Raw genomic sequence first — 16,537 nt, forward strand, 5'->3', positions numbered from 1 at the left:
GCCACAACATTCTACCAAGGGCGACAAAGTGAGACGCCATCTCTTAAAAAAAAAAAAAAAAAAACAAGTGAAACGAAAATGTATGTTTAAAACAATTACTTAAAAAGAGGAACACAGGGCAGCGCCTGTGGCTCAGTTGGTAGGGCGCGGGCCCCATATACCGAGGGTGGCGGGTTCAAACCCGGCCCCAGCTGAACTGCAACCAAAAAATAGCCAGGCGTTGTGGCGGGCACCTGTAGTCCCAGCTACTCGGGAGGCTGAGGCAAGAGAATTGCTTAAGCCCAGGAGTTGGAGGTTGCTGTGAGCTGTGTGAGGCCACGGCACTCTACCGAGGGCCATAAAGTGAGACTCTGTCTCTACAAAAAAAAAAAAAGAGGAACACAAAAACTCAAAAAAAGAACACAACCCTGGTGACACACTTACACCAATTTTCCTTCATTTCTCTGCAGATCTTTTTTTTTTTTGAGACAGAGCCTCAAGCTGTCACCCTGGGCAGAGTGCTGTGGCATAAGCTCACAGCAACCTCCAACTCCTGGGCTCAAGTGATTCTCTGCCTTCTCCTCCCAAGTAGCTGGGACTACAGGCAGCCGCCAGAATGCCCGGCTAATTTTTGGTTGCAGCTGTCATTGTTGTTAGGCAGGCCCGGGCTGGATTCGAAACCACCAGCTCAGGTGTATGTGGCTGGCACCGAGCCGTGCAGATCAGTCTGAACCAATACTCTGAAAACCTCATCAGCTTCTGGGATTATGCACTCTGGGGCATTATATAGAATTGAAATTGTACTACAAACAAGTTATACCTGGTGGGAAGGTCACCTGAATACCATCAACTTGTAATTAAAAACCTGGGCTTCTGTTGAAATTATAGGGCTACACTTGAAAGAAACCCATAAAATTTACCGACTGGAGTGGTTTCCCTGGCTTAGCACCTGCATGGGCCTAGTCTTCTATTAGCTTACAGGGGACTCATAACCCACCCTGTGAAACTGCCGCATGCAGGCTTTGCTGTCTTTTTTTCTTTCTTCTTCTTTTTTTTGAGGCAGAGTGAGAGTTTCATTCTGTCTCCCTGATGTGGAGTGTCCTTTTGTCATCATAGCTCACCACAAGCTCAATCTCCTCGGCTCAAGCCATCCTCCTAGTTCAGCCTCCTGAGTAGCTGGGACTACCGGTGCCCGCCACCAGGCCGTTAATTTTTCCATTTTTAGTAGAGACGGGGTCTCAATCTTCCTTAGGCTGGTCTCCAACTCCTAATGTCAGGTGATCCACCAACTTCGGCTTCCCCGAGGGAGGCTTTGCTTTCTAGATATGGTTCCATGTGGGCTGGGCATTCATTCAATTCTGGCATTTTTCTCACATCCCCCAAATTGTATAGTTGATAACAAATGAGTTATTTGAAATTAAGTTCCAAAAGGGACATTATGGAAGAATGAAAAGGTTTTAAAACACCCGGTCTCAAAAGATAAAAAAAGAAAAAGATGGTAAAGCTATAGACAACTGATGAAGGGGATTGTACAGTGAAGAAGAATACCAATCTATTGTTAAAGTCACCCAGAAAAGTGAGGGAGGTCCTGAAAGGCAGCACACAGCAGCAGATCTGTGTAAAGTAACCTACGTTCGGAGTCCAAAGCCGTGTCTACCACTTAGACACTTGCTGTTCAAGAGTGGGTTGTATAACTTCTGAATCTTGGTTTCTTCATTTGCAAAATAAGACTAACATGGGGGGGTCTGAACTAGTTTTCAGACCTGTGAGAATCAAGTAAGAGAGCTGTAAAAGTGCTTTATAAAGCATCATGCAAGTTTTTATTTGAAGATAGTGGTATTGGCTCGGTGCCTGTAGTTGGGTGGTTATGGCACCAGCCACATGCACTGAAAGTGGCAGGTTGGAGCCTGCTAAACAATGACAACTGCAACAACGACAACAAAAAACATAGCCAAGCTCGGTGCCTGCAGCTCAAGCAGCTAAGGTGCCAGCCACATACACCAGAGCTGGCGAGTTCAAATCCAGCCCAGGGCCTGCCAAACAACGATGACAACTACAACCAAAAAAGTAGCCAGGCATTGTGGCAAGTGCCTGTAGTCCCAGCTACTTGGGAGGCTGAGGCAAGAGATTTGATTAAGCCCAAGAGGTGGAGGTTGCTGTGAGCTGTGACACCACAGCACTCTTTTGAGGGTGACATGGTGAGACTATCTCAAAAAAAAAAAAAAATCTTATTTAGGGATGAGGAAGGGATGTCTCCCCTATCCATGACCCAGGGATACAGAATCCCCCATCTTGTAACACTGTCAACACTATGGCTTCCCACACTTCTATGGCACCAAAGAGAAGCAAAGGAGGCACATGGCGTGTTGTGAGAATTAGCTACCCCTGCCAGCTTAACCGCAGGGAGGTCTGAGAAACGAGGGAGTGGGGACCACTGTTTCTACCACCTGTTTCCACTCACGGCATCTCAAGCACTAGCACAACGCTCACATGTGCAGGGTCTTTAATGTCTGTCAAATAAATGGGTGCCTTCTTATTAAAAATGTCATCTGTTAACAAGGCAAGGATGGGCAAAGAAAGCAACTTAGTGCCATTTGTATCTATATGAGTAGAAACAAAGTAAGGTCCTTAGGAGGCAAACATCATGAGAAATGAGGCTTCCAGTAAGCAAATAGGCTTTTTATTTCCTTACAAATTATTTCACATTTTAGATTATACTCACTGTTGGCAAAGGCAGGAACGGATATAAACCTTCTAGAAGTCAACATCCTTAAGGATTTATGGAGTTTTTGCTTTAACACATCACTTGAACCTAAAAATACTTTTATTTGTTCAGATACTATGTGGTATGTTAACAAAGAGCCCTGGTTAGTACTGAAGAAGATCTGAAGTGCACTCTATTACCAGAAATGACTCTATTCCTGTCGTTCAAGGAAGTAAGTGCTGTCTTGTTAAAACAAATCCGCGACAGAGCAATTCATTTATCTATCATGTAAACCTGTTTAAAGGTTTGTGAAATAGGGTGGCACCTGTGGCTCAGTGAGTAGGGCACCGGCCGCATATACCGAGGGTGGCAGGTTCAAACCTGGCCCCGGCCAAAGTGCAACAACAAAAAAATAGCTGGCGTTGTGGTGGGCTCCTGTAGTCCCACCTACTCAGGAGGCTGAGACAAGAGAATTGTCTAAGCCCAAGAGCTGGAGGTTGCTGTGAGCTGTGAGACCATAGCACTCTACGATGGGTGACAAAGTGAGACTCTGTCTCTTAAAAATATATAATAATTAAGGGCGGTGCCTGTGGCTCAAAGGAGTAGGGCGTGGGCCCCATATGCCGGAGTGGCAGGTTCAAACCCAGCCCTGGCCAAAAACTGCAAAAAAAATAAATAATAATAATAATTAAGTTTGTGAAATAAGTCCTAGACACTAAAACATGATGAAACACAGTCACTCTGAGGGTTTGCATTAACCACTTCAGATGAAACAACTTACAAAGGACTCACTGTTCAGTTTTTAAAAATTCTTTCTCCAGGGCGGCGCCTGTGGCTCAGTCGGTAGGGCGCCGGCCCCATATACCGAGGGTGGCGGGTTCAAACCCAGCCCCGGCCAAACTGCAACCAAAAAATAGCCGGGCGTTGTGGCGGGCGCCTGTGGTCCCAGCTACTCGGGAGGCTGAGGCAAGAGAATCGCTTAAGCCCAGGAGTTGGAGGTTGCTGTGAGCTGTGTGAGGCCACGGCACTCTACCGAGGGCCATAAAGTGAGACTCTGTCTCTACAAAAAAAAAAAAAAAAAAAATTCTTTCTCCACTTAGAAGTAAACACCTTTGCTGCTGCTGAAACCTATGAAACCCTCAGAAACTACTTCTTACTGTTTGAGATACTTAAAAACCGATCGTCTGACTGCTCATTTAAACTGGATTAAATAAATGCTTCTGACATATTTTATAACTTGACAATACAAAGTCTCATTCTTCTGAAACTTCTACCTATTTCTAGGCCAGGCATGGTGGCTCACATCTGTAATCCTAGCCCTAGCACTCTGGGAGGCCGACATGGGTGGCTTGCCTGAGCTCATCGGTTTGAGACCAGCCTGAGCCAGAGAGAGACCTCATCTCTCAAAAGAACCAGGCGTTGTGGCAGGTTGGGAGGCTGCCTCAGTCTCCCAGAGTAGCTGGGACGGGACTACAGGCGCCTACCACAACACCTGGCTAATTTTTCTATTTTTAGTAGAAACGAGGTCTTGCTCTTGCTCAGGGTGATCTCAAACTCTTACGCTCAAGTGATCCTCCCATCAGGGCTTCCACCCATCAAATTTTTTTGTAATAGGCAACCATATTTGGGGAAAGAAGGGAATTAGCTCTGAACGCAGCCAGTGACAGGGTAGTATTATGGATTATTAATTACTGGGACTAATATATAAGCTTCTGCCTTTTCAAAGATACAAAAGGAGCTGCTCCAAACATAAAACTACCTAAACCCTGAAGTGACCTGGCAGCATACTTGGACTCTGCCAATACCATTCACCCCACCACAGATGCAGATATACTAACAGAACAGCTACTGAGGAACCACCTCCTACTTTCAAGTACAATTATGCTTCGACCTGCACCTGTTATTTGAGGGAACAAAGCAGGTTCAAACCATGATTCTGCTGAGGCCACCTAGGGCTGGTCTCCCTTTGGAAGAGTAAGATGATTCCAGCTGGTACAGTGCCCTTTTTCTCTAAGGCTTCTCAGCAGGCTAGATGTCTTGTAAAAGGTGTCACTTTTTTCTATACTCACAGGAGTCTTACTAAGGAGCTGATGAAGAGTCGAGGAAAAAAATATTATCCTTCTTCATGTGCACATTTCACAGCAGCTCATTAAACAAAACAGAAGCCAACTTTATTTTTTTAATCGTTTTATTTGGGAAAAGTGCTTCTTACAAAAGGGCAGCTGCAAAATACAGAGGCCTCTGCAACATTTGTTTTTTCTTAAAGTGAAAGAACGGGTGGGGCCCAAGGAATCAAAGATGGACAAACTAGGAGCATCTCCATGTTATTTTTAGGAAAAAGAGCAACAAAATGCAATGGTCAAATTTCCAATCAAGGAATTCTTCCAACTGAATTTTAGCTTGCATTATCTATTACTACCCTCTCCCCTTTAGTGGAAAAGTGTGACTTAGTATTGCAATCAAGTACTTCACTACAATAAACACCTTAGAACATAGTTTTGAATCATATCCGTCTACCTGGAAAGCTCAGGGGGTGGAATGAAGCAAATACCCACCAAAACAAACACAAAAAACCAACAACAGAACTCCTCAAATGAGGACAAAGGTTTTCAGAAAGTGCCTGGACTGGAAAGGCTGGATCATAGAACATTAAATACAACTGCACATCCAAAAGCCAATTCGTGTTAATATATGGGATGATCAGATAGCTTTAATGTCTATGGCTAACCCCATTTCTCTGTATGTAGACAGAGCTAGCCTTGCTATATTAACTACCAAGGTACTGCTCTGTCCTTTAAGATCTATCTGCCACACTAGGCTGAAAACACTAAACCAAGTTTTTCTAAGGCTAAGAATACTGCATCTATGCAGGAATAAGAAGCTTATCACACACACACTCTCTCACACTCACTCACGCGCGCGCACACACTCCCCAAGCCTATCAGTCCTTGGGAGTCAACTTCCACTCTGCATTGATTTTATGCCCCTATATCTTTTATATGTATTCTTTCTCAATTTTCCTGTCATGCAAAACACAGTAGAAATCTCAACACATTCGCACCTGGTTCTGGTTACCCAGTAGTATTACTTGTGTGCAATTAAACAAGAGACCAAAACCACAGAACAAGTGCACATGGTGGGGATTACAGGGTCGGGAACAGATATAAAAACACAGATGTGCAGATTTCACCAGAAACTTCAAGGATCCACCTCCTAGTTTGTAGCAGAAGGCTACTTTACAGCTTAAGTCCCTTTGCCCAACATTTCTATTCTTGGACCCCAGATTAGGGCCATTACTTTTACTTTTGAACCCAGGGGTCCTCAAAATGAGTGTGAAAAGTCCATCAACACAATCTGGTTGAAAACAGATGACGCAATAAACCTACACTAACTGTCTGACAGTTAAACTCATGTTACAAAAAAACTAACTTTAAGATTTATTTTTGTAACTTTTTTAAACAGAGAAAACAACACACTCGTTGGGGGAAAGGTGAGGGATTGAGAAGACAGGCCCTGGGTAAAAATTATTAGGACAGCACCTGGAGTTGATAGGCCTGCCTAGGAGAGAAACACAGGCACTGCCACGCCAGCACAGGGGACAGCTACTGTCTGGGGCTCAGCAGACCAGTCCACGCACCACGCAAGGTTGCTATAGATCCAAGTCATAAAAATCTTCCAGCTCATCATGAAATAAGTCCCACTCATCTTCAGAGTCTGTCAGTTCATCGTCCCCACCTGCAGCCAAAAGCATAAGCAACATCTCGCCCAGCTCAAAGGTGACAACCTCTTCATCGTTGTCAAAGGGACTGCTGTTCTCTCTTTCCTCAATGAGCTCCCAGAAGTGGTTCCTTCGTTGGGCCTGTAAGAAACAAGGCCATGATAGGGGTGGCACTGCTGCAGTATCTTCTATCCTGCTGTTTATAAGGCAAACTGTCCAGCACACCAGAGGGCATGACGAACCAGACTTTTTTTTAGGGTTTCCATCTTACCAATTTCTCCCCTCTGGTTACTTGACGTAAACAACTTAGCCTAGAGTTTTCAGCTTTATATTTCTTCCTTTCCTACCCCTCCCAGTTTTCTGAGGTTTCCTCCTGTAATACCTAGTCCTCACTCCCAGACCTGAGTGTTTAATCTTCTCCTTCCCCTACCCCAATATTTGCAGGACTCAACTGATATCGTGGTGTTTCCCCTCCTTTAAAAAAACAGTGAGAGTTACCCGGTATCTGCTTGATGTTCCCACTTTCTGTCTCTGTGGCTCCTCTCTACGGCCATCAGGGTATGCATGCTTGTAAAAACAGTTCCCTCCAAATGGGCAGCTCCCACGTCCTTCATCAAAATACCTGCACGCCTTGTTGCTGGAAAGGAAAATATCGCAGCCCTTATTCACAGTGGATTTTAGGTCTGTATCTGACTATCATCTGGGGTTTCTTTAAAATAGGTAGGGATAGAACCAGTATGTCTGTTTACAGCCCTCCCCAAGATGTGTTCTTATAAGCATGTGTGTGCCACTGCATGAAACACTAGAAGCAGATACTCTGTTCAAATCTATATATTTAACAACTCTTGCGTAGCAGAACCCACAGAGAGAAAATCTGGAAAGCCAACACACAAGAATTAACATAGGACAACTAGAACATGGATTCAGAAGTAGAACTCCTTTTGTGAGGCTTCAACTCTCAGCAGGACAGACTTCATTATAGCATAGCCCCTTGGTAGGCACCCCAAAGACTGTGTTATAGCAAGAGACATATAGGGTAGGTGTTTTCAGGGGTGACAAACTGTACTGGGAAGTAAAAGGAGGGTGGGGAGGAGGTAGGAGTGCATAATGCAGCACTGTTCTTTTCAAAGTGAGCCCAAGCTACGTTGCGCTCTTGGCTTTGAGAAAAGGCTGCAGTGCTCATACCTCATTGCCTCCTTGTATTTCTGAATGAGTTTCTGCTTCTCTTCTTTCTCCTCCACCCAGTACTCACTTGGAATGACAAAGTTAGATGTGATCCGGCATTCTGGGCAGGACCTGGGAAACAATGAACAGGCTGCAATGCACATTCCCCTTTACAGGCCCACTCTTCAAGGACACACCCTGGCGTGTTCCCTCCAGACTTAGCTGAAAGGCATATGGGCATTTCCTGAAAGGGTTCCATACACTGTCACACAACTGATCATTTATTTTGAGGCAAGACAAACTCCTTCATAAATCCAATTCAATGGCTTGCCAGTTCATTTAAAAAATAAATAAATAAATAACTTAGGCAAGAACAAAAACAAAAACAAAAGAAGACATTTCACACAGACTCCTTTTTCTTTCGTTTAAATAAATTTATTTCTTGTTAACTTTGCTCTGTTTAGACTATGTAGTTTTTGTTCATTTATGAGAACAATCTTTAAAGGATGGTGGATTATTGGCTAGCTTAATGGATGGAATAGGAAAGTGGAAAATGTAAAACGTCCAGAAACATACATTCAGAGCCAGGTAAGTTTGTTCACTGAGCCAAACTGGCTAATAATCCATTAAATACAATCCCCTTAGAAAAAGCACAAAGATTCTACTAACTGATACATAGGCTTTCCTCATTCAAATAAAAGTAGAAAGACCAACTAACCTAGTAGCTAGCTGAAATACAAACAAGAAATCCCAATTAGAACACCCCAGTTTCAAGGTAAAATGCATGCACTAAAATGCAGTCCAGCTGGTTCAAAGTTGGCACAAATTACTAAATTCTTCCCCAAAATAGAAAGCACAAACGAAGATTGGGGAGGAGTCTCACTTTATGATCTTGCTCTCAAATTGCTTAGCACTCCTCCACTTGCGAATGCACTTGAGACAGTAGGTGTGGTTGCAGTTAGAGAGGATCCCGAAGCGGCGCTCACTGGGGTTGGCTTTCTCGTACACCACCTCCATGCAGATCCCACACACCATGTCCTTGCTGCGCTGCACAGCAAACGAGAGCTCCATGTCCTTCTCATGGGCCTCAATGCAAGACTAGAGAAAGAGGAGCAGGAAGCATAATCAAGTCACTGAATCCTGAAAGCTCATTAATGACTCATGTTCAGAGAATCAAATAGTTAACCGAAAAATAACACTCCCAATCTGACATTAAAATAGCTTTGTTTGGGTGGCACCTGTGGCTCAAAAGAGTAGGGCCCAGGCCTCATATGCCAGAGGGGGTGGGTTCGAACCCAGCCCCGGCCAAAAATTGCAAAAAAAAAAGCTTTGTTCTCAAGTAAATACAGATGCAGGGAGATGGGACAGTACTATAAAAACCACACTACAAGGACTCAATGTCAGAAATGTAGTTACCCATTTTTCTGCTTAAACCTGTAGCTCAATTCCTGTTGTAATGCATGGCTAAAATATTAGCCATGTATTGTTACTTTTCATTCTAAGTGTGTTGTATTTCTGGTTTCTAAATGGAGAATGTAATTAGATTAAGGACCTAATTAAAAACCTGTCAGAAAATAAGGGTGAAGGAAACTAACACTTATTAGGTGACACTTATAAGAAGGCACGTAATTCTTTTTTTCCCCAGTTTTAGACTACAGGCGCCCACCACAAAGCCTGGCTATTTTTTTTTTTTTTTTTAGAGTCCCCTACTAAGAGACTCTACTAAAAATAGAAAAAAATTAACTGGGCATTGTGGCAGACCCAGTAGTCTCAGCTATTCGGGAGGCTGAAGCAGGAGGATCCCTTTAAGCCTAGGAGTCATAGCAAGGCTGAGGCCCTGGCACTCTAAGCCCATGTGAGACACAAGACTCTGTCTCACAAAGAGTAAACTGTATATGGAATGCAAATCTCAGAAAAGCTTTATAGCTCGTAGCAACCTCAAACTCTTGGCCATAAGTGATTCTCTTGCCTCAGCTTCCCACTAGCTGGGACTACAGACAACTGCCACAACGCCCAGCTATCTTTTTTGCTGTAGTGTCATTGTTGTTTAACCAGGCCCAGCCTGGGTTCAAACCCTCCAGTCCTGGTGTATGTGGCCAGCGACCTACCCACTGAGCAAATGGCGCCAAGCCTGGATGTATGACTTCTTAATAAAGCATTCAAAAATAAAAGCATTCTTTCTGGCTGCCCAGGAAGCCAGCCTGAGCAAAGCAAGACCCCATCTCTACAAAACAGAAAAAAACAGGTGGTGGTGTGGCAGAAACCTATAGTCCCAGTTCTTGGGAGATTGAGACAAGAGGACTGCTTGAGCCCAAGAGTTGGAGGTTGCTGTGAGCTGTGACACTACACAACTCAACCCCAAGGTGACTAAGTGACACTGTCTCAAAAAAAAAAAGGAAAAAAAAAAAAAAGTAGCAGCCCAGAAAGAAAAACTTCCCTGTTCAGTGATAACCATCCAATTCACCAAATGTTTCTCTGAAATGAATAGGCAATACTGTGAAAGGACAAACATTGTTATCTCACACCAGTACCAAACACGTCTCCCTAAAGACTTACTTTTATGTGTTGCGATCTCTGGGCAGCATCCATTGGATGTAGGACCTGCAGCCCACACATATCACATGAGTCCCCGTGGAGATATACACAGTTTTCCCCATATCGGCACTCTCCCACGGCAGCATAAGGGCAAAGCTGCTTCTTTGTTTCCACGGCGGTTTGCTCTTTCTCTGATTCTTCCTTGGTTACTGAGCCCTGCAGGGGTGCTTCAGTGCAGGAAAGCGCAGCTGAAAATGTTTAAGAGGGTGATAAAGGTCCAAATGGATAAGGCAAATATAAGAACTATAAGGTAACTGAGAACCTAACAGTAAGGGGAAAAAATAAAAATAACTTCAATTAAATGCCAAAACAGTCTATTGAACTAATTTCTTCACTCTTGCAAGAAATGGAATTTTTCTATTGCTGGTATTTCCAAAATTAGGCTTGTTTAAAAAAAAAAAAAACAAAAACGCTTCTCCTTTATTTCTTGGGTAAATGAAATTTAATTTTTAAAAGTACTAATCGAAGAAGAGAGGTTTGAGTTCTTCAAAACATTCTGAATTCATTACTACTACTAGGATTCAAAAAGTTTCCATCTGTATATCTTAGGTAGTCCAATTTAGAGTACTATATTAAGATGAGGTTAAAAATGAAGGTTGGAAGCAGGAAGGCTGTGCAAACTGATGAATGGCTGTCTAGCCTCTAACTTTTATTTTATTCTTCAGAATACTTACTACGCCCACAGTAGGGTTGTCCAGGAACAAATTCAATAGCATTCACCCAGTCCTCTGGACCAGCTCCTACACTTTTAAAGTTTGAATTTCTTGACTCAGCTTCACCGGTATTCATTTCAACAAGTGGTCCAACTGAAGAGAGACTTGAGGAAGCAGCAACAGATGACTTTGCAGTTAGGTCTGTAGCAGTTGCTTCTTCCTGTTTCAATGGCTTGCTATGTTCATATCTAGAAAAAATGAAAAAGCAAGCAGTCATTGCCTAAACTGCAAAAAGCAAGCAGTCACTGCCTAAACTGCATATACTGGCTGATACTTCCTTGGATTCTCTTTGAATTTTAAGGTGTATGTGAATCACCTGGGAAACTGTTAGAATGGCAGATACCGGGCGGCGCCTGTGGCTCAGTCGGTAAGGCGCCGGCCCCATATACCGAGGGTGGCGGGTTCAAACCCGGCCCTGGCCAAACTGCAACCAAAAAATAGCCGGGCGTTGTGGCGGGCGCTTGTGGTCCCAGCTACTCAGGAGGCTGAGGCAAGAGAATCGCTTAAGCCCAGGAGTTGGAGGTTGCTGTGAGCTGTGTGAGGCCACGGCACTCTACCGAGGGCCATAAAGTGAGACTCTGTCTCTACAAAAAAAAAAAAAAAAAAGAATGGCAGATACCTAATTTACAAGTCTCAAGTAGAACCCATAATTTGTCATGTTTAGAAAGCCCCCAGGTGATCCCAGACTAAGGTTCCCAAATTTAGAGGATCAAATACATAAATATTTTAGACTTTGCAGGTCATACACTCACAACTATTCAACTCTGCAATTCAGGACAAAAGCAGCCATAGGCATTATTTAAATGAACGTGTGACTGGGTTCGAATAAACATGTTTTCTTCACAAAACTAGCCCTTGGCCAGGTTTGGCCGGCAAGTCACCTACCCTTGCTGTCAACCATTTATTACTCTTAAAATTCCACTCTAACCCTGGTAACTCTGCTATGGAGATTGTGTAGCCCAAACCCACTGACCGATTTTTTTTTGTTTGTTTTTGGACCGGGGCCTGGTTTGAACCCGCCACCTCCAGTAAATGGGATCGGCACCCTACTCCTTTGAGCCACAGGCACCCCCCCCTTTTTTTTTTTTGAGACAGAGTCTCACTTTATCACCCTCAGTAGAGTGCTATGGCATCACACAACTCACAGCAACCTCCAGCTTCTGGGCTTAGGTGATTCTCTTGCCTCAGCCTCCCGAGTAGCTGGGACTACAGGTGCCCGCCACAACGCCCGGCTATTTTATGTTACAGTTTGGCCGGGGCTGGATTTGAACCCACCACCCTCGGTATATGGAGCCAGCACCCTACTCACTGAGCCACAGGCGCCGCCCGGCACCCTGTTTTTTTGTTGAGACAGTCTCACCCTCGGTAGAGTGCTGTGGCTTCACGGCTCATAGCAACCTCAAACTCTTGGACTTAAGTGATTCTCCTGCCTCAGCCTCCTAAGTATATGGGACTACAGGCACCGGCCACAACGCCCAGTTGTTGTTGCATTTGTCATTGTTCTTTTAGCTGGGTTCGAACCCACTAGCCTCTGTGGTTGGTGCCCTACCCACTGAGCAATGGGCGCTGCCGCCTGAGAATCTCTTTTTAAAATTAACTTTTAAAGGGCGGCACCTATGGCTCAGTGAGTAGGGCACCAACTCCATATACCAAGGGTGACGGGTTCAAACCCGGCCCCAGCCAAACTGCAACAAAAAATAGCCGGGCGTTGTGGCAAGCGCCTGTAGTCCCAGCTACTGGGGAGGCTGAGGCAAGAGAATCACCTAAGCCCAGGAGCTGGAGGTCGCTGTGAGCTGTGATGCCACGACACTCTATCAAGGGCGATAAAGTGAGACTCTGTCTCTACAAAAAAAAAAAAAAAAATTAACTTTTAAAATTAAGAGTTCCTTTAGAAAAGGAAATGTAGGGCGGCGCCTGTGGCTCAGTGAGTAGGGGACTGGCCCCACATACTGAGGGTGGCGGGCTCAAACCTGGCCCTAGCCAAACTGCAACAACAACAAAAAATAGCCAGGCATTGTGGCGGGCACCTGTAGTCCCAGGTACTTGGGAGGCTGAGGCAAGAGAATCGCCTAAGCCCAAGAGCTGGAGGTTGCTATGAGCTGTGACACCACGGCACTCTACCAAGGGTAACAAAGTTAAGACCCTGTCTCTAAAAAAAAAAGGAAAGAAAGAAAAGAAAATATATATCAAATAAAAACTAATTATCTTGGGCAGCACCTGTGGCTCAGTGGGTAGGGCGCCAGCCCCATATACCAAGGGTGATGAATTCAAACCCAGCCCCTGCCAAATTGCAACAAAAAATAGCCAGGTGTTGTGGTGAGCGCCTGTAGTCCCAGCTACTCAGGAGGCTTAGGCAAGAGAATCGCCTAAGCCCAGGAGCTGGAGGTTGCTGTGAGCTGTGATACCACAGCACTCTACCAAGGGTGATAAAGTAAAACTCTGTCTCTACAAAAAAAAAAAACAAATAACTTTATTCTAAGAGATTATATTACGTAACAGAACTCAAATTCAGAGAAAGACATTGAGAAACACATGTTCTAAAATCTGTCTGCTGGGGCAAAGTTGTTTTCCCAGTAGTGCAGACAAAAGCTACATAAAACATGCTTCCGAAGTGAAGATCTGTGAGTAAGCAACAGTAAGAGTAAAGTACAAAGAAAAAGTTAATAAGCAAGAAAAGAAAAAGGATAACCAAGACTCCCGTTTTTGTCTTGCAGTTTTGGGCCGGGGCCGCATTTGAACCTGCCACCTCCGGTATATGGGGCCGGTGCCCTACTCCTTTGAACCACAGGCACCACCCAAGACTCCCATTTTTAAAGATGCTTACTAGAAAGATACGGTTCACTGAAACATGGACCTCCTTAAGGGCAGAGATGGGCATACTATGATCCTCAGGTGAAATCCAACTAAAGCCAAGAATAGTTTTGACATACTAAAAATGGTTCAGGAAACCCTGCGGTGGCTTGCGCCTGTAATCCTAGCACTCTGGGAGGAAGAGGCAGGTGGATTGCCTGAGCTCAGGGGTTCAAGACCAACCTAAGCAAGAATGAGACCCTGTCTCTAAGTAAAAAGTAGCTGGGTGTTGTGGTGGGCGCTTGTGGTCCCAGATACTCAGGCAAGAGAATCGCTTGAAGCCAAGAGTTTGAGGGTGCTGTGAGCTATGATGCCACAGCACTCTACCAAAGGTGACAAAATGAGACTGTCTCAAAATTAATTAAATAAATAAATACTATACAAATGGCTGGGAAAGGCTCGGCTCCTGTGGCTCAAGTGGCTAAGGCGCCAGCCACATACACTTGAGCTGGCGGGTTCGAATGCAGCCCAGGCCCGCCAAACAACAATGACGGCTGCAACCAAAAAATAGCCAGGCATTGTGACGGGCGCCTGTGGTCCCAGCTACTTGGGAGGCGGAGACAGGAGACTTGCTTGAGCCCAGGAGTTGGAGGTTGCTGTGACCTGTGATGCTATGGCACGCTACCCAGGGCTACAGAGTGAGGCTCTGTCTAAAAAATAAAAAAAAATTTTTTTTTTAAATGACTGGGAAAAATAGACCATTTTTCACACAAAAAAAATTACATGAAGGCTGGGAGCAGGGGCTCACACCTGTAATCCTAGCACTCTGGTATGCCAAGGCAGGTGCATAGCTTGAGCTCAAGGGTTGAGAATAGCCTCCCCCATCTCTACTAAAAATATAAAAACTGAGGTGGCAGAGCCCATAGCTCAGTGGGTAGGGAACCAGCCACATACACTAAGACTGGTGGTTTGAACCCGGCCCAGGCCAGCTAAAAACAATGACAACTACAACAACAACAACAAAAATAGCTGGGCACATGGCAGGAACCTGTAGTCCCAGCCAGCTACTTGGGAGGCTGAGGCAGGAGAATTGTTTAAACCCAGCCCAAAAGTTTGAGGTTGCTGTGAGCTGTGATGCCATGGCACTCTACCCAGGGCAACAGCTTGAGATTCTGTCTCAAAAAAAAATTTACATGAAATTTAAATTCAGTATCCCCAAATAAAATTTCAATTACAACACAGCCACCCAGGCAGCGCCTGTGGCTCAAAGGAGTAGGACGCCGGCCCCATATGCCAGAGGTGGTGGGTTCAAACCCAGCTCTGACCAAAAACTGCAAAAAACTGCAAAAAACAAAACACAGCCACCATTGGCTTATGTACCATGTATGGCTGCTTTTGCATGTAAAAGATCATTAATAGCCTGAAACATCAAAAATATTTATTCTTTGGACCTCTATGAAAAGTTTGTCATCCCTGCTTCCTGGATTCTATTCTTTTTTTTTTTTTGTAGAGACAGAGTCTCACTGTACCGCCCTCGGGTAGAGTGCCGTGGCATCACATGGCTCACAGCAACCTCTTAACTCTTGGGCTTACGCGATTCTCTTGCCTCAGCCTCCCGAGCAGCTGGGACTACAGGCGCCCGCCACAACGCCCGGCTATTTTTTGGTTGCAGTTTGGCAGGGGCTGGGTTTGAACCCGCCACCCTCGGCATATGGGGCTGGCACCCTACTCACTGAGCCACAGGCGCCGCCCCTCTTTTTTTTTTTTCTGTAGAGACAGAGTCTCGCTTTATGGCCCTCGGTAGAGTGCTGTGGCTTCACACAGCTCACAGCAACCTCCAACTCCTGGGCTTAAGCGATTCTCTTGCCTCAGCCTCCCGAGTAGCTGGGACTACAGGCACTGGCCACAACGCCCGGCTATTTTTTGGTTGTAGTTTGGTGGGGGCCGGGTTTGAACCCGCCACCCTCGGCATAGGGGGCTGGCGCCCTACTCACTGAGCCACAGGTGCCGCCCCCCCCCGGATTCTATTCTTACATCTTTTGGATTTGCTGCCCAGGACAGTGACTTTGTTATAGCTTATGGATTAATTTTTCATTTTTATTTATTTATTATTATTTTTTTTTGTAGAGACAGAGTCTCACTGTACTGCCCTCGGTAGAGTGCCGTGGCGTCACACAGCTCACAGCAACCTCCAGCTCTTGGGCTTATGTGATTCTCTTGCCTCAGCCTCCCGAGCAGCTGGGACTACAGGCGCAGGCCACAACGCCCAGCTATTTTTTTGTTGCAGTTTGGCCGGGGATGGGTTTGAACCCGCCACCCTCGGCATATGGGGCCAGCGCCCTACTCACTGAGCCACAGGCGCCGCCCGATGGATTAATTTTTCAATATATTGTCACAGAATTGCTGTTCTTTTCAGTGTAGTGTTAAATTGCGACTAATGCTGAGGCAACATTTTAAAAAAATATTAAAGGCCAGGCGCAGAAGCTCAAGCCTGTAATCCTAGCACTCTGGGAGGCTGAGGTGGGTGGATTCCTTGAGCTCACAATTTTGAGACCAGCCTGAGCAAAAGCAAGACCCAATAGAAAAACTGAGGCAAGAGGATTGCTCAAGCCCGAGTTGAAGGTTGCTGTAATCTATGATGCCACGGCACTCTACCCAGGGCAACAAACAGCTTGAGACTGTCTCCAAAATAAAATAAATAATAATAAAAGATATTAAGCTTTTCTTTTACATTTTGGAAATATTTTGATATAGTATAAACTTCCACCTAAAGAAGTATAATCAGTTTTTCTTCTTCTTTTGGCTGGGTTAAATTTCTCCCATGCTTCCATGGCCTAGAACAGATTCCTATAGGATTCTTTAGTATGAGATTTG

At 44.9% G+C, this 16,537-nt stretch overlaps 1 protein-coding gene across 2 annotated transcripts in view; it reads right to left on the bottom strand.

The window, feature by feature from the left end:
- Positions 1-4,853: 4,853 nt before the first annotated feature.
- Positions 4,854-16,537, bottom strand: part of MKRN1 (makorin ring finger protein 1) — a 35,401-nt gene continuing 23,717 nt past the window's right edge. For both annotated transcript variants that reach the window (XM_053609167.1, XM_053609168.1), the window contains exons 3-8: positions 10,835-11,061; positions 10,122-10,348; positions 8,449-8,663; positions 7,587-7,697; positions 6,900-7,038; positions 4,854-6,542 (exon numbers count right to left, since the gene is read on the bottom strand). In XM_053609167.1, the coding sequence (XP_053465142.1) occupies positions 6,333-6,542; positions 6,900-7,038; positions 7,587-7,697; positions 8,449-8,663; positions 10,122-10,348; positions 10,835-11,061 (1,129 nt within the window). In that variant the 3' untranslated portion in view covers positions 4,854-6,332. The remainder of the gene's footprint in view (positions 6,543-6,899; positions 7,039-7,586; positions 7,698-8,448; positions 8,664-10,121; positions 10,349-10,834; positions 11,062-16,537) is intronic.

The sequence above is a fragment of the Nycticebus coucang genome, chromosome 11 (genome assembly GCF_027406575.1).
Source record: "Nycticebus coucang isolate mNycCou1 chromosome 11, mNycCou1.pri, whole genome shotgun sequence".
NCBI lineage: Eukaryota > Metazoa > Chordata > Mammalia > Primates > Lorisidae > Nycticebus > Nycticebus coucang.